General features: G+C 27.1%; 2 protein-coding genes across 2 annotated transcripts; one reads left to right on the top strand and one right to left on the bottom strand.

Annotated features, from left to right (window-relative positions):
* Nucleotides 1–495: 495 nt before the first annotated feature.
* On the bottom strand, nucleotides 496–1832 carry LOC101501361 (protein COFACTOR ASSEMBLY OF COMPLEX C SUBUNIT B CCB3, chloroplastic). Its single transcript, XM_004496345.4, has 3 exons — nucleotides 1683–1832; nucleotides 1546–1595; nucleotides 496–1172 (listed from the first exon to the last, which is right to left on the bottom strand). Exons 1-3 carry the CDS (start codon nucleotides 1735–1737, stop codon nucleotides 630–632), a joined length of 648 nt encoding a protein of 215 aa, XP_004496402.1. The 5' UTR covers nucleotides 1738–1832; the 3' UTR covers nucleotides 496–629.
* Nucleotides 1833–4173: 2341 nt separating this feature from the next.
* LOC101501048 (geraniol 8-hydroxylase-like) lies at nucleotides 4174–7473 on the top strand. Its single transcript, XM_004496343.4, has 2 exons — nucleotides 4174–5175; nucleotides 6637–7473. The coding sequence occupies exons 1-2, from the start codon at nucleotides 4294–4296 to the stop codon at nucleotides 7237–7239; spliced, it is 1485 nt and encodes a 494-aa protein (XP_004496400.1). The 5' UTR covers nucleotides 4174–4293; the 3' UTR covers nucleotides 7240–7473.
* Nucleotides 7474–18287: the final 10814 nt, after the last annotated feature.

The raw sequence follows: 18287 nt of genomic DNA, 5'->3' as shown, positions 1-18287 counted from the left end.
CCCTTCTTTCAATACAGACTAAATATCTTACTTTCACTCCAACCCTTTTCCTTCCTTTATATAACTTGGCATGGCAGTGGCACATAGGTCCTTATCACCTGTTCCCAGTTCCATAATCTTCAAACAAATCCAAACATGTACAATACATGCCTAAGCACATGCTTGGATAATGCAGTGCAACCAAGCATTAAACTAGCAAAATCTCTACATCATGGTACATCTACTTTAAACTGCTCGAGCCTGGACGAAACTGAAATCAAACTTCTCAAAGTAAAGTAGTCGGAGGAAGCTACAACTTTGAGCTTTAGACCAAAGCACACATCCTAAAGCAAGTTATTAGAGAATGTACAACTTTGAGCTTTATTCAAACCAAAGCACACTACGGTGGTTTTAATTTTTTTGACATAAGTATGTGATAGTTTAATTTTATCGGCTAGAATATCAAGGCGGATTTGTTGCCAAAGTCTCCAACAACCAATAAGATAGATCCACATATAGTGCAAGAGTAAATAAAATGATTAGTATATAGTGTGTTAGATGTCAGAATTTAACCTTGTATACAACCAAAAAGAATGATAGATTAATAGGATAGAAAACTATGTCGTTCACAACCACACTAAATGTGTAAACTAATTGTTGACTTGTTGAGAAAGAAGAACTAGTAATCCTTGTGGACCTACTAATATTTCGTTAAGAAAACTGAGCAATCCAAACCAAACCACAGGAGTAACATCCACACCAGCAAGAGGTGGAATCACTTTCCGGGTAGGAATGAGAAGTGGCTCAGTAGGAGCATAAGCTATTACATATGGAAACTTTCCCACAGGGAGTTTTGGATACCAAGACATAACTATTCTAATTATAAACAGAAAACCAAACACTGAGAGGAAGGGACCTAGAAATCCAATAGCAAATTTTGCAGCGCCAGGATCAAGATCAGCAAGAATCATCAACCTTGTCATGAAATCTGTAGAAGTGTGTAAAGCTTCTGGTATGTTAAGCTTGAGGCTATTCAAGTCTACATCAAAATCAAGACATTTTGGTGCAGTAGCTGCATTGAATGTTGAGAATGTTATGGCGGTAGAAGCTTCAATTTCTGTGTAACACGAACAGAATCGCATGATTCGTGAACTTCCTTTGACATTTCTTCTAGAAGGATGCTTCAAACTTTTCTGCATAAATTAAAGGCCAATCAGAGTAGAGATAACTTGACATAACATGATATTTTGCAGCGTGGAAGAAAATGCATATGTTTCAAGGGTCAACATTTGATTATACCAGTTTTGTCATTTACGGATCACAAAAAAAAAATAGCAGTTTATTTAGATTCCACTACACAGCAGTGCAATAACGCCATTATTTGATACCATTTTATACTAAATAGTATCACGGAACAATAACAGTTTGTTTAAATTCCACTGCTATAGAGCAGTTATAACCATTATTTAACAACACTGATTTAAACAAACCTAGTAGGATGAATTGAAAGAAGAAAAGCAAAATACTAAACGGGTATGCCGAAAATTTGAAGATAAGAAGACTTACGAAAACGCCAAAGCCAAAATTGGAAGGGTTGAATGTTGAAGGGTTCCATCCTACAACATAATGGGAAAAGGGAACAAGAAAAAAGAGTGAAAGCGGGTTTGATAATAGAAGGAATAGAAGAAGGTTGAATAGTTTACCTGTGATTCCTGAATGGAAGGAGTTGAGATTCACAAGATAGGATTGTGTCGCCATTGTTATTTGTCATCAACACAGTACCACATAAGGAGGGAACCTTATCGTACATGTAATTCATTATTACTACATTAAAAATGTATAAGTAAATAACATTAAATTATATAATTAGTATAAAAGAATAATAAAACTATTTACTAATATTTATTTTAAATACTGCAGTCGTCATGCACATATATTTTAATTTTAATTTAACCTCTTGTAAAAAAACCCAAATGTGTAATTCTTGTAATCCAACAAATATATACACCGTTTAACTTTTTTTTAATAATAATCATAAAAAAATTATTTTCCCTCTATTTTTTTTCTTTCTATTTTCTATTTGTACTTATATGTGAATAATTTAAATTTGTATTTGTGATTATACAAACATCACTAAAAACCTTGACAACCACAAACATCATTCTTCATTTATTCAGTAAATAGTCATTTGAAATGTTTGATGAAGTGCAACTATATTTTCTCTAAATGTATCGATTTTCAAAAAGAAAAGAATAAGGTGCCTTTAAATTACCAAGTGAAGAAATGGTGTTTTAAAATCATTAACACTTAAAAAAATTTAAAAGTGATTTTTTCAACATATATAAAAATTTTATTTTTAGTTTCTTAAGGACATTTATTAATATTTATTAGTATGACCCTATTAATATTATGTTCAAATCGAATTTCAAGTTAATATTTTTTATTTTATATTTAACATAATTAGTACACAAATTATAATCTTATTCGATGCATTTCAAACATTAAATGTAGTTTTTTTTTGGACGATTTGATTTGATAAATTAGGAGATTTCAACTGATTTCTCTAAAGTCAATCCTGATCGGTAAACATTTGTTTCTAAATAAAAATAATTTAATAAAAATATATTTATTTTTAATATACATGAAATGAAATGATAAATAGATACGGTATTTTGAAAATTACAATCTACTACAAGTTTGAAAATTACATTGTAATAAGGGTTTTCATTTTATATATATATATATATATAAATGGTGCCTTTTGTGTTGTACAGGTTGGCAGCTGTTTAACATTTGTTGCCGATTCTAAATATCTAAAGAATAACATTTGTGTGAACCGGTGCTTAACAAAGATGGAGTTATATTAGATTGTGGTTCATCCCTAACTTTTTAATCAGTTCAGGTTCAGCTTTAGGAGTGAAGGAAGGTGTTTGTATTTTGTATGTCTCTATCTAATTATGTCACCCTGCTCAATTGATAAATTTTATTTATCTCTTATCATGTTATATTCCAAAATTATTTTTAAAATATTTTGCAAACATAAATGCATTAATTATGATATTCAAAATAGGAGTAGAAAAAATTAAATTAAATGAAAGATATTAAATTATAACATTTTATTTCAAATAAGCACATAAAATGTTGTATCTTCCATTATTTTTTTGACAAATTATAATATTTACCACTTGCAAATTGAGAAGATGAATATCATGAATAATAGATACTTAGTGATCACAACCATATTTTTTAAAGTCTGAAGAAACCAAAAGAAGGAATAAAAGAAAATACTTTATATATGTTAAAATAATGTTTTAAGTTTTTTCATACAAATTAAGAAAAATTATAAATAAATTAAAGATGGTTGCAATTTTATAAAATTATTATTAGTAACTATTAGTTATTATCATAAATATATATTAAAATGACTTGAAAGTAATATAAATAATATAAATTTAGATAGAGTTTAAAAAAAAATTAACTAATGTCATATTGAAAAAAGTAAACACTTATTTTGAAACATTTTATATATACTAATACTAAAATGATAGAGTAGAAAATAAGAAACAAGAGAGATCGAGAGAAACATATTGGACAGATATTAATAAAAAATAAGAATTGTTGGTTAAAGTATATTCTATTTACAGCTAATAAATTTGGTTTGGTGGTGTATTACTACTGAAGGCTATTAGAACATGTATTCCGTATTCGTTTCTTTAGTTATGCTTTTAGGCTATTTTTATAAGAAACTCTAAGTAATATAACAATGATAATAATATTAAGAAATTGGGAGAAAAAATATTAACACATTGAAGGATGGAAAAAGCACAAATAATAATAAGTAGAAAAGCTAACTCTTTGAACCGTGCAAAAGGGGATAAATCATTGGCTGAAGTGCAAAATCTTTGGATAAAAATCCAGTGTGGTCACACTCAATATTCAATTAGTGCAAAATTAAAGAACTTGCCTATCCTTACAGCTGTATAGGTCCCAAGCTCTGAGCTTAATCTATCAAAGATAATTTTAAGGTTTAAATTTTACAATCGGTTTCTTACAAGCCATTTTTTAGATTTTAGACTTAGCATTTATGAAAGTATATAAAATTCTATTAACCTTTTTAAAATCTTATTTTATTTAATATTTTTAAATAAATAAAAATATTTGCCGACCTTGTTTATTGGTTGTGACATCTGCCCTATTAGTCAATTATCATTTTGAAGTTAGATTTGGAAATAGATTCTTATGAAATCAAAGTAAAATACTATAAAACTAAACACATCATAAAAGACTAACAAATTATAGCTGATTTTATCAACGATGGAGGTTCATATCTTGCTATTATTCGTCTCATTAACTCTAATCATAACCCGGTTCTTTCAAAAGCGCAAAAAGAACAAACCGCCCGGTCCAACCGGTTTACCCATAATTGGAAACCTCCACCAATTAGGCCCAAAACCTCACTCTTCCCTCTCTTCCCTCGCCAAAACCTATGGCCCCATCATGTCCCTCCGTTTCGGCTCCGTCACCGTCGCCGTCGTCTCTTCCCCTACAACCGCCCAACAAATCCTCCAAAAAAACGATCAATCCTTCACCGACCGTCCCATCCCTGAATCAGTCGCCGCTCAGCCAAACGTCAACGACACCCTCGCTTGGGCCCCAGCCGACTCACGGTGGCGCAACCGTCGCCGGATATGCACCACTCAAATATTCACCGCACAACGCCTCGACCTCCTCCAACACCTCCGTCACCGGAAAGTTCAACAACTAATCCAACACCTTCACAAAAAAGCCGAGGAGAGAACAAGCGTAAACATAGGCGAAGTCGCTTTCGCCACGATGCTGAACTTAGTTTCCAACACGGTGTTCTCTGAGGACATGGTTGACTCTGAATTCGAAAGTGCCGGTGAGTTTAAAGAACTTGTGTGGAGGATCATGGAAGATGCCGGGAAAGTGAATGTTTGTGATTATTTTCCGGTGTTGAAGAGATTTGATTTGCAGGGTGTGAAGATACACGTGAAGGTTTCTTATTTGAGATTGCATGAGATTTTTGATCGTATGATTCGGAAACGTGTTGAAGATAGAAAGAGTTCGCGTAGTGGTGGATCTATTAAAAATGATTTTTTGGATGTTTTGCTTGATGATTGTGAAAAAGATGAAGCCTCTGTTTTCAGTGTTCAAAGTATCAAGCCTTTGATTCTGGTAAGCCAATTTTGCTTTCTACATTCATTGCATTTTCAACTAATCTATTTTATGAATTAAACAAATTAAGTGTCATAGACTATACAAAAATTTGAAGGAGAACATACGAGATAAGGTGATAGCTACATTCAACTCCCCAAACTAATCTAATATTTTGTACGTTTCCCGATAAATATCATATTTATGAATATTAAATATTTAAAAATTAATATTATTTTCAATTTTTAATATAAATATTAGTCTTAATTACATTTTTTTATTGTATATCACTCTTAATTTATTTGATTTTATATTTTATAATTGCGGAAAATACACCAATACTCAATTAAAGTAATTTAGTGAAATTATTATTCTTTTTCTTTTATTAATAATTATTTTTAAATATGTGTGAAGTAATTAAATGTGATATTCATCGGAAACGGAAAAATAACAATTACCAATGTATTTTTTATTTATTTGAAAAATAAATAATATAGAGTACATTTTTAAAATAAAATTATATTTAAAAAATTGATATATCTATATTTTTTTAATCCTTAAATAAACGGACCTAAATAGTAAATATAATGTAAAAATATTTTATGATAAATGTTACGTGATCTTTATAAAATTTGTAGGTTACCATAGCAATAATATCTCATCTTACTTAGGATAATATCTCGTCTTACTTAGGAGTATTAATATTTTGAAAAATATTTGATATACATCTAAATATCTCTTAGACAATTTAAGAGAGATAGAAATAAATAGAATAATGTGATATATTGATAAAGTGGTAAGAAGAATGATAAAAAAAATGAAACGTTGAATCGGTATTTAAATATAAAAATTATAATATTTTATAAGTAGTTTTCTTCCAAGAGAAGTTAGTGTAGTAGATAAGATTTCACTGTGAGAATGAAGTAAGTAACTATGCATGGTCCAATATTTGTTCTGGGTGGCTCATCAACTACCACCCTAATTACAATGTTAATCAATTAATTGAGTGTTAAATTCAAAGCTAACTAGTACTAGTTCCTTGTTTTCAACTTCATTTGTCAATCCAATAATTAAACGGTACTCCCTCTTGCCTCAACTTTGAATTAACCAAAATTGATTCTTTAGTCCAAGACATATAGTTTTTTTCACATTGATTTTTAATTTTGACCCACAAAACAATTGAATGTATGTGATTTTAATTGGTTCCATTAATTCCAAACAATTAATTTGTTCCATTAGTTCAAATCTTACTTTGTCACATAGAATTGACGCCTATATTCAATTGTATAAAGTGTCAAAATACAACAGAGTTGAAAATTGGACGTCGAAATAACACAACTGATAATAATTAAATGTGTAGATTTTGGAAACGACTAATTATGCATATATGTAGTTTTTGTCATGTTGATAGTAAATTTGACTCACAAAACAATTAAATACGTGTGATTGTAATTGGTTCCATTAATTTCAAAAATTAAACAGGATTTATTTATTGCTGGAAGTGACACTTCTGGATCAACAATAGAATGGGCAATGGCAGAACTTCTCCACAATCCAGAAATAATGGAAAAGGCAAGAAATGAATTGATTCAAGTAATTGGTGACAAATCCAACCAAGTCAAAGAATCAGACATTCCAACACTTCCTTACATCCAATCAATAGTCAAAGAAACACTTAGACTCCATCCACCTGTACCACTTCTCTTACCTTACATTGCAGGAAATGATGTTGAAATCAATGGTTACACAATTCACAAAGGAACCCAAGTTTTGATTAATGTATGGTCTATTGGAAGAAACCCTGAGTTTTGGGATGACCCTTTGTTGTTTCAACCTGAAAGGTTTCTTAATTCCAATGTTGATTTTAAAGGAAGGGATTTTGAGTATTTGCCTTTTGGTGGTGGAAGGAGAATTTGTCCTGGTCTTCCACTTGCTAATAGAATGATTGTTTTAATGTTGGCTTCTTTGTTGCATTCTTTTGAATGGGAGCTTCCAAAAGGTGTTAATCATGAAATGCTTGAGCAATATGGAATTACATTGAAGAAGCTTACTCCTCTTTTTGCTGTTCCAATTTCAGTTGTATGAAAATATATATACATGCAGGTATAGAGTTGTGTTGGGAATAAGGCACTTAAGAATGCCAATGGTTTGATCTTATTATCTTCTTTAAGACACTAAATACTAAGTGTAGACACCTCTTCCAATTAGAAGAATGCCTTTAATGTTATTTTGTTGTGTCCAATTGTAAATGGTTAAGTTATACATCAATTATAAAAAAACTAAATATCGATTATATAAGAGAGGTAATTTATATTTTTATTTTATTTTCTTTTGAACGCTATGAATTATATAAGGGTGGTGTTTCCAAGTACTCTTAAGATACAACTACTTGTTGGCACTTGTTAAAAAATTAAAAACTATCAATTTTGCATTGAGAATAACATATCTTAAACGTTTAAAATTTAAAAATATAACTCACAATTTATTTTCAATATAAAATTTTTATTTTTAGTTTTTTTTATCAAGTTCCTTTAGCATTATCCATTCTATAAATGTGATAGTAGTAACTATAGCATGATGCAACAAAATAACCAGAAACAATACATACATTTATTGGTTATACATAATACCATTATGCATCATTTCAGATTCCAAAACCAGAGCTACTACTAACTTAGTAGAGTCGGTACCTATATATAACCTTCTTTTAAGAAATTTATTTGTTTTTTTTTCAACTATATTCACGTATTCTTGTATTAATTGTTTTTTACTTAAAACTCCTGATTAACTCGTGTCTTGTGCAGATTGGGAAAGATGTTGTTGATTAGTTTCTATACAAATTAATTGGTGGATAATTTATTAGATTAGAGTAGTGAGAAATTGAATCTCAATAAAAATAAAAGTAATATTATAAGACAAAAATAATACGAATAGTTCACAAATTTAGTTAAATTTTTATATTAAATTTGAGAACTTAACTTAAAATTTTGTTTGGACATTTTAAAATAAACAGAGTAAAATATAATGAAATGGAACCTAAATTTTATTTCTTTATTTTGAAAGAGAACATAATAAAATGAGATATAATATTTTTATATTTTTTTACTTTTATTTAAAATATATCATATAAGACATATTATTTCTATGATTTAGCACTGATCTTTCACGCAACTCCTATAATGCTCCATCATGATTCATGATGAATCAATACCAATCTTCTAGAAGTGGCACCCATGTTGCTGTCAACATCAAGTTTGCCAAAACATGGTTCACTAATGTCAATCAATCAAGCAATTTGATTTCTATAAAATATACATAAGCAATCAAAAAGTGGTTAAAAGGCTCTAATAAATCGTAATCATAACCATGGCACTCCAAAGATAATTCATAAAAGAATATTATAACAAACAAAAATTATAATCATATCAATCCAAAGAGTAAAATATGATTTATTATAGAGTGTCAATTGAGTGGACGGATAAATAACTCTTACAAAATTAATTTGTAAAATAAAAATTATTTATGTAAATAGATATTGAAAACATATTAAATAAGAGTTTTCCCAATAGTTAGAAATGTTTGTTTGTTTGTGTGTAGGGGTCCAAAAGATATTTTGGAGTCGTGACTATGAAAGTTTTTATCATCTCAATCAATAAGAGTTATATACATAAGAATCACGAAAATTTTATTATGTACCATCTCATTTATCTATCTATGCATCCTAAAAAATATTTGAAAATACTAAAATATCTATATATATTAAAAAAATTATCGTTTTTTTTATTTTTTTTTATTTCAAAACAGAAGTAAGTGTCAAAAAAAAAAAATCTGATTATTTTTTTAAAGTTTTCCGATATACAACTTCCACTCTGAAAAAAATTTTTAAAAAAATTTCCGGTACAGAATATCATTTTTTAAAATCTTTTTTAAAGTTTTTCGGAACTACCGGAAAATTTATTTTAACTTTTCTAGAAAAATTACACTACCGGCAAACTTCAACGTGACATTTTTGGAAGCTACCAGAAAACTTCATCCATAAATAATTTACCGTAAATCTTTTCAATGAAGTTTTTCAACAGTACAATTTTTTTACCGAAAATCTTTTTTAAAGTTTTTTTATAAAAATCTTCTGTACTGAAAAACTTAATAAAGTTTTCGGAAGTTATCGAAAAACTTTTACCTACCAAATTTTTTTTTTATTCCAGAAAAGATAAAATGATAAAAAAAAGTCATTTTAAATTGATAAAATAATTTAAAAAAATTGAATATATAATTAACATTTTTATAAAATTATGGGAATATAGGTATAGAAATGGGAGATTGGGTAAAACTTTCAAGAATCACCCATGTTCCTACAAATTTGAGTGTTCCGTTTGGGCTGAGATTTTCTCCCTGCCACATGTAAGAAAATTTTTCCTTGTACCCACTCATTTATCCCTATACCCCCAAAAGTAAAGGAAAAATACTAAAATACCGTTATATATATAATTTTTTTTTTTTTAATTTCTTCATTTAACATTTCCGGAACAGAAATAACAAGCAAAAAAAAATTTTCAGAAAACTTCTTTCAAATTTTCCGGTACACAACTTTCATTCCGAAAAACTTGAAAAAAGTTTTCCGGTACAGAACATCATTTCCGGAAAACTTCAACGTAACATTTCCGGAAACCACTGAAAAACTTCATCCACATGTTTTCCGGTAGTTGTTTGATTTTTTTTTAAAATAATTTTTTTGTTTTATTTTTTTTATTAAATTAGTATTTATTTGATTTTAACTAATTTGATCTTGTTATAGAAATGAGTATTAATCATTAATTATGGTGTATTAATTATGAATTATTATGGTATATTAATAGTGTATTAATTATTGAATGGTGTATTAATTATTAATTATTTATGGTATATTTATATGTGTTAATTAATATTTATGATGCGTTAATTATTGACTAATGTATTATCATTTATAAAAATAATAAAATTAAAAAAAAAATTAAAAAATGGTGTGTACCGGAAATCTTTGGAATGAAGTTTTCCGGTAATACAATTTTTCACTTCAGTACCGGAAATCTTTTTTAAAGTTTTCCTGTAACAACTTTCTGTACCGGAAAACTTGAAAAAAGTTTTTCGGAAATAAGATGTGTACCGGAAAATCTTTGAATTAATAAGGGCATAATTGTCATTTTTAAAAAATTATGGGGGTATAGGTATAAAAATGAGGGTACAGGGAAAATTTTTCCACATGTAAGGGTAGGCCAGCCGATTGACTGGTTGGCCCATTAGAAAATAGCTTTTAGAAAATTTTACCCTCTACTCATTATTTTTACTCTACTTTCATATTTTATTTAAATTTTTATTTTATCCCTTTTATTTATTTATTTTTTCCAAACAAATTTACTCAACTAAATTTAATAGGAGTTCTCAAAAATTTTATTATTTTTTTTTAAAACACATTTTTTAAAAATATTTGAACTTTATACCAGAAAACTTAAAAAAAAAGTTATCCGGTTGTGTATCGGAAAATTTAGAAAAAGATTTCCAGTATACAAAAACATATTTGTATATCGGATTTTTTTTTTTAAGTTTTTCGGTACAAAGTTTAAATTTTTTAAAAATATATATTCTAGAAAACTTGAATTTTTTTTTCCCATAACTTTAATTAAATTTAGTGGGATAATTTTAAAAAAATAAAAATAAGGTAAAATAATTAGTTTATATAAAATGTGGGAGTAAGAGTATAAACATAGGGGTAGATGATAAAATTTTCTAGCTTTTAACTATCCTTTTAAAGAATAATTTAGTGAGCTAGATTTTCTATATAGAGGCACCTAGGTGTCCTATTTTTCACCACTAGAGCTTGTACAAGTATCAATTATACTTGGAACATATAAAACTGTGAAAAACTATATTACAAAAACAAATTACTAATAAAAAAAATATAAATTTAATTTGGAGACTAGTGTAGTAGTTAAAAAGTAGACTTATAAACTCTAATATTAAATATTTAGAATTTGATAATTGAATCCATACACCATAATAAAACATAGATAAATATAAATAATTAATAATTAAAATCATAAAATAAAATTGAAAACTACATTCAAAATATAGTTTACAACTTGTTTTTGTAGATTCATAAATTAATATTACACTTTGAACTAATTTAAGTCTTCAACAAATTTTCATTATATCATATAATTCAATGCATCATAATTTTAAAACTAATAAGTTTGAACGGATAATCTGGTGCGTTGCCTTTATTTTGGATTCCTCTAGTTGCTAATATAAAAATAAAGTGGTGAGATAAAATCTCAATAGGTTGTGAAAATAAATTGAGGGGTAATTTAAAAATATTTTTTTCTTCATAAATATGCATAAAAATATGAAATTATGATGTCTCTCATGATAAATCTGTCGACTTCAATTTTTCATAAAAGCTTAACTAAAATTATTCTTTAATTATGATTTTGAAATATATTAATGACCTCAAATATTTTCCTTGAAAGAAGGAAAAATCGTCAAATATCTTGATGTGAGTCACTAAGAAAAATGAGTCGTGATTGGTAAAGATCGTTTGGCCAAACTCCAATCAGCATCCTGATTGTTCTCCTCTACCTGTTGTTCCATGTCTGGAACAAACCTGAATGTCTCACCGTGAATAAGCCCATGCATGCTTTGATTAATGAGAATGTAATGTCCTTGAGATGTTATGTATGCAATGCATTGATAATATTATGTTTGCAATGCATCATTACTCCATAACACTTATAATAACTTAACAATATATTGAACATCAAGTGGGAATTAAATCCTAAGTCCCTAAGCAAAGCTAGAACCAGAGGCATAACTCCATACTAGAGGTGGTGCATCTTTGAGTAACAAATCAAAGACAACATGACATGAGACAAACTATAACCAGAGGTAGCATGACCAAACCCATGTAGGTCAGATACATCATAACTAGAGCCAAAGGATATGTGACCAAGCATAGAGTCAAACAATACATGTATAGAAGCAAAATCAGATGATATGTGTCTAGAGGTAGAATCAGAGGATACATGTCCAGAGACAGAATCAGAAGATAAGTGTTCATATGCAGAATTAGAGGTTACATGTCTAGAGGATGAATCAGAGAATATGTGTCTCGAGATAGAATCAAATGATACATGTCAAGAGGCATAATTAGAGGATACTGAGTTCCCATAACTCTTATGCTAAAAGAAGTTAATGTAATAGAACTCACATAAATTGCACTAATGAAGAAAAAGATTATGGTCCAAAGCAGCTATGAGCTCTTCTTGAAGACATGTTCTGTGCTTCACTAATTTGAGTTGATTCGTAAGGATGAAGAGATAGATTCACGCATACAAGGGTGTTGGACAGCTTTGGGGGATTTTAGTAAACTTATAATCTTGGAAGAGAAGGAAAAATATAGGATTTGGAAGATACGGTGAACAGTAGCGATGAGGTTACCCTTTAGACTAGTTATAAGTAAGAGAAAGGAAAAATGAAAAAATAATTGAGTATTCTTCTGAAAAAGGATAAAATGAGAGGAAAGAAGAAAGTTCTCCATTTTGCCATTTGAACATCCTCATACTACCTTTTTGTCCATTCCTATTCAATTAAAATTATTTATTTCTAAATTAATGTATTAATACTTTGATTATCTTTTATTTTAAAGACACTTTAATTAAATGAGTTATTACGAGAGTATAAAGAGACCCTTAGTTAGATATCCACCTTCAAAAATAATACCAATAATATTAACAATAATAATTACTAGTATTAACCATTATAAATAATACCAATAATATTAACAATAATAAAACAAAAGTTACTTTTGAGATAAATAATACTCCCATACGTCCCCGATATTTATTTCTTTAAGTATTTTTTTTTTGTTTTAAAACTTTGATTCTTTTAGAAAATCAAAATATAATTAATAATTTGTTTTATAATCTTAAAACATAAAATATATATTAAATAAATTTTATTTTTATTTTATAAATAAATAATAATATAAATTAATTCTATCTAAATTTATTATTTGTTAATATGTGTATTAAAATTTAAAAGAACCAAAGTTAATGAAAGGAGGGTTGTTATTATCAAAATATTACTACAAAACATAAGGTTAATTAAAAAACAACGACGAATAAATTAATACAATAAATCTTATTAAAAGAATAACAAGCACGAAAATTTACATATAATTGGATTCATTCACTTAAAATATACATATAATTGGTGGGCAATGTGCATGACTTTTGTAAGTTCACACCTCTTTTTTTATTTATTAAATTCATGTTTATCTGCCTTTTGTGTAAAAAAAATATTGGAATACGAAATCAAGTAAACATACGTGTCTTCTTTTTAATTGCTTTGACTCTATGCATTTCAAATTTTCAACCCTGATTAGGTTTACCTTATTGAATTGTTTGGAGTGTTCTTCTCTCTCTCTCTCTCTTGTATTTAGACACTTTATAGTGTCAATCAGGTCAAATATAACTTTATAGTGTCAACCAGAATCAGTCAAATATAAGTGTATATCTAAAGCAAATTGTAATATAAAACTGAAAATATATTTTTTAAATTTTAATATGATATTATTAAATTAATATAATTGATGTTATATAATAATTTTTTTACAATAATTTTATATTATTGAAATAATATTAAATTTTAAAAAAAATATTTTAATTTTAAAAATATTTTTTGAGAAAAATAATATTAAATTTAAAAAATATGTTTTAATTTTAAAAATATTAAAATTTAAGTCTAAACATCATGTCATTTATAAATGATTTAACTATATTTTTTTATTTAACACCACCAAATTTTAAAATTTTACTTTTTTGAGTATATTTTGAAATTATATTTTTATTATAATTTTAATTTTAATTATCAAAATCAAAATTGAATAGATAAATAAATCAAAAACTCTTAATTTAATAAATTTTATAGTAATACCATATAGACAAATGAAAGAAAAGTATTGATTAGAATATTCAAAATAGAAAGGGTCTATATCGAATAATTATATTATTGAGCACCGACTGCACATAGGAGCGTTGAAGAAAGTAGTTTGAAGTTTTGGAGTATATATTCTTGAATGGATCGTGTGCATGTGAAACGAATGGTTGAACAGCGTGCTTCAAGATGTATTACCTCGTCTCCCGCCATAACACACGCCCGTCTTTCTCCAGGATCCGACATTCAAGGATGCACTTCGTTAATGTAACACTAGATCCGAATATGTTTCATTTTAACCAAGGAATGCAAAAACACACACATTTGCATTTAGCAAGAATTTAAACTAAAATAATTTATTTTGAAATGACTAAAATCAAACTTCTAACATTTTGTAAAAAGTAATTGGATACTTAAGCCCAAATTTTTTAAGTGAATTACCTTTTTTAAAGGGAAGACCATTTCTATGGCGAGTCGTGAAGTGTTAATAAAATTCGTGACTCAAACTCTTCCTACTTATTGTATATTTATGCACTATCTCCCAAATACCTTGAATGATGAGATTGAAAATATGTTAAATTCGTTTTGATGGGATAAGGGTAATCATGATTCTAGAGGAATCAAACGGCTTAATTGGGATAAGTTAAATATCCCAAAAATGTATGGTGGTTTTGGGTTTCTTCAATTATATGTTTTCAACCTATAGTATTAGTCATGATTGGTAAACTAGTTTAGAAATTCATTAATGAGCCGGATGAACTAGTCTCGCGAGAATTTTGAGCGAAGTATTTCATAAATTTCTCCATTGGTCAAAATTCATGTTATGTTTAGTGTACCATTCGGACAACCCATGCTATTTTACGTCTTGGCCTCCTTAATTTGACTCGGAGTATTACTCGAGTGAATCACAATTATCATAACGGAATTAACACTTGTAATTGATTTTTTTTTTTCAATAAGTTCCTTATTTTGGAGATTATTTTATTTAAGTGTATCGAATATTAAATGTAGATACATTTTTTTAATTAAATTTAAATTAATTTATTATATCATAAAAATCTAACTTCTTATATTAGAGTCAATCTCGGTTACTCTTGGTCGGTCGAATGTTAATAAATAAAAAGTAAATTAGTTATCATGCTAATCACAATAAAAAAATGCCACTTCTACTAGAATATTAAAGTAACCAAAGCAAATAACAAGAAAGATAAAAATGGCGTTTTATTCTCCGCACGTACATGTAACCCTATTTGCACGCAACAGGTATTTTCCCCTTCTAAAAAGGATAAGACTGTCCTTTAAGAATAACGTAGTAATTCATATAAAAAAAATTATGAATCACCATTTTTGCTTATTAAATTCGTAAAGACCGATGAAACTTTAGACTATGTTTTCTTCAAAAAAAAATTTAGACTATGTTTGTCAACCAACACGTTGCTAGCTAATTTTTTATGAGAAGGAGGGGTAAGCCCCAAGAACAAAAACTAAAAACCTAAGAGTCTAGAGAAAAGACAACAATACCTCTATCTATCAATATGGTTAAAGAAACAAAGTAATGAATTAAATTAAATGTTATCTTTATTGACCAAATAAATGACAAATTTAACAAAAGGATCGGTTACATATTCGTCACACCATAAATATGTCTAACTATAAAATGATTTAAATTATTCAAAGTGTCACAAATACGTAAAACTAAATTGATACTTGAATGAATTGAAAAACAACTCTTCATAATTAATTTTATTGTTATACTTAAGTCTAACTCAGTCTTTAAATTATTTAACCATCTAATCATCTCCCAATAATATACTCTATAATACATTCGAGTTTGACTCGGTCTTTAAATTATTTAACCATCTAACCATCTCTCAAAAATAAATTCGACACATTTTATGAAAATGTAAAATTTTACGATAATAATAATATACATACCAATATAAAAGAAACAACCAAAAAAGAAAGCTTCATTGTGGTCAGAGACTACACCCTCAAAACCAGTTTTAACATTAAGATGAGACACGTCATAGTTGAGAAGCATTCACCATTCAGAAGTGGCTGCGCCCTCTCGTATGATTCATATTGTTCATATTCAAGGTGACGCTAAGGGCTTACTAGCTTATAACAAAAGATATATCACTGTGTATACATTGTAGCTCTCATGAATTTATAGTGTTTTTTAGTTGCTACTTTAATTTATAGTGTATCCATTTTTTTTCACATTTTTTATTTTTGTTGTCGTATTCTTTTATTTAAAAAAAAAAACTCCAATACTAATAATATAACTTTTTATATCATTTTATATTTATCACTTATCTCTACCGCTAATTTTATTAAGCATTTCTATTTTAAAATATATATGATATTATTTGTTATCCATATTGGCTTATATGTTACTCCCTCTATTTATCGTTATAATAACATACTTTATAGGTGAAGTTAAATTTTCGAGTGAACTCTTAAACTTTTACGAGTTTACGATTTTAGATTATGAAAACGAATCAACTTGTATGTAAACTCTATTTTTTATAAACTCTTATAATATTAAGAAAGTTTTAATAAAATTAGTAAACTCTCGATTTTATCGGTGCTTTACGAGTTTACAATTCTTCATTAGTTTATCTTAATATATCAAATTATAATAAATATTAGTCAATATTCGATTTAATTATATATGTGTTGTAATATCTATTTGTTTTAAAAAATAATTTATGTTTTTAATGTTATTTTTAGGGACAACTATTATACTTCTATGTGAATTTGTTATTTTTCTCCTATTTTCTTTTGATCAATTATAAATATTTATCTATTAAAAAATATTTTTGATTTATTATAAAGATGAAATGTTTAATTATTATTATTTTAATATTAAATAAACTCTTACGAACTTACGAGTTAATTTTACATAAATTTCACGAGTTTATCTAAATTATCAAATTTGATAACTTTGTTCACGGGTATTAAGAAAAGTCGTTGTATTAATAAATTTGTAAAAAAAACATTATTTTTACAAGTTTATCTTTATAATTATTCATATCATAAGAAAGAGAAAAAAAAAATTTATTTTTTATAATGGTAAATTAATTAGAAGTATTTTTGTAAAAAAAATCATAAACACGTTAAATTTTGTAAATGATTTTGTATTACAGGAAAAAAAATATGAAAATGAATTTTATAGTTTTGTTCGCTAACTTATCTATCATCTATTAGTATATTTTTACGCAACATAGTTCTCCAAATTAGTCTTTCATAAATAATGAGCTGACACCTAACACCGAGCAATATATTATGTTATGTTCGATTGCAGTATATTGTTAAAAAATTGTCAATCTCAATTCCGGTTTTGAGTTTAAGTTCTGTTAATGCATTTGGAGAGATGTAAATATAATTTTTTTTTAAATGTTTTTCTTTTACTTTGAATTGAGACATTAATTCCGTTTGAATAAATTTTTAAAAAGTTATTTTAATTTTATATTTTTTAAAAAAAAATAAATAGAAGTTGTTTTAGACTCATATATTACCGATTAAAAAATAATAATTTTGATATTTATTAACTCAGATATATAATATCAGAGATTTAAATATAATAAAAATTACAATTTTTTTTAAATGTATTTTTCAAAATTAATTTTTATGAAGAATTTCTCATAGTAGTTTTTCATTTTAATTATTTGTTTGAAAATTCATTATCCAAAAAAAGTTGTAGCAAATACATAAAATACTTAAAATAATATTTTTAAGATACACTACTTAAACCAATTTTTTATTTAAAGTTTTATTTTTAAAATTCTTTTTTAAAAATATTATAAGAAAAGAATCCTATAAAAACCATTTTTAAAAAAATCATAAAAGATTAAAAGAAAAATTTCCATCTCTACTTTACGATTAAGATTCATCAAAATTGATCGATTTACAAAATACTAATTGTGTAGATTAATTCATGGTTTTCAATTTCAAAAGACTAGATTATTATTTTTGTAATTGAGGATTAAATTATTCACCCCCCTATAATTTTGATGATTCACTCTATAGTATATTCAAATATCTTCAAACTTACCCTACCATGCTACCCCAAAACCTCAATTTCATGCATGCACACAACTATTTATACCAACCTTCCTCGCCTCTCCTTACAACATCAACCCTCCACATTCCCATTTTTCTCT

Source organism: Cicer arietinum, chromosome 4 (assembly GCF_000331145.2).
Source record: "Cicer arietinum cultivar CDC Frontier isolate Library 1 chromosome 4, Cicar.CDCFrontier_v2.0, whole genome shotgun sequence".
In the NCBI taxonomy this organism is placed as follows: Eukaryota; Viridiplantae; Streptophyta; class Magnoliopsida; order Fabales; family Fabaceae; genus Cicer; species Cicer arietinum.
The sequence above is the reverse complement of the archived record's forward strand: the minus strand, read 5'-3'. Positions and strand labels throughout refer to the sequence as shown.

Coding starts and splice junctions, on each gene's coding strand:
- LOC101501361 (XM_004496345.4), bottom strand. CDS start 1,737: ATGGCGACACAATCCTATCTTGTGAATCTCAACTCCTTCCATTCAGGA. Junction 1,596..1,682: donor CTTCCATTCAGGAATCACAG/GTAAACTATTCA, acceptor ATTATGTTGTAG/GATGGAACCCTTCAACATTC. Junction 1,173..1,545: donor ATTTTGGCTTTGGCGTTTTC/GTAAGTCTTCTT, acceptor TAATTTATGCAG/AAAAGTTTGAAGCATCCTTC.
- LOC101501048 (XM_004496343.4), top strand. CDS start 4,294: ATGGAGGTTCATATCTTGCTATTATTCGTCTCATTAACTCTAATCATA. Junction 5,176..6,636: donor GTATCAAGCCTTTGATTCTG/GTAAGCCAATTT, acceptor AAAATTAAACAG/GATTTATTTATTGCTGGAAG.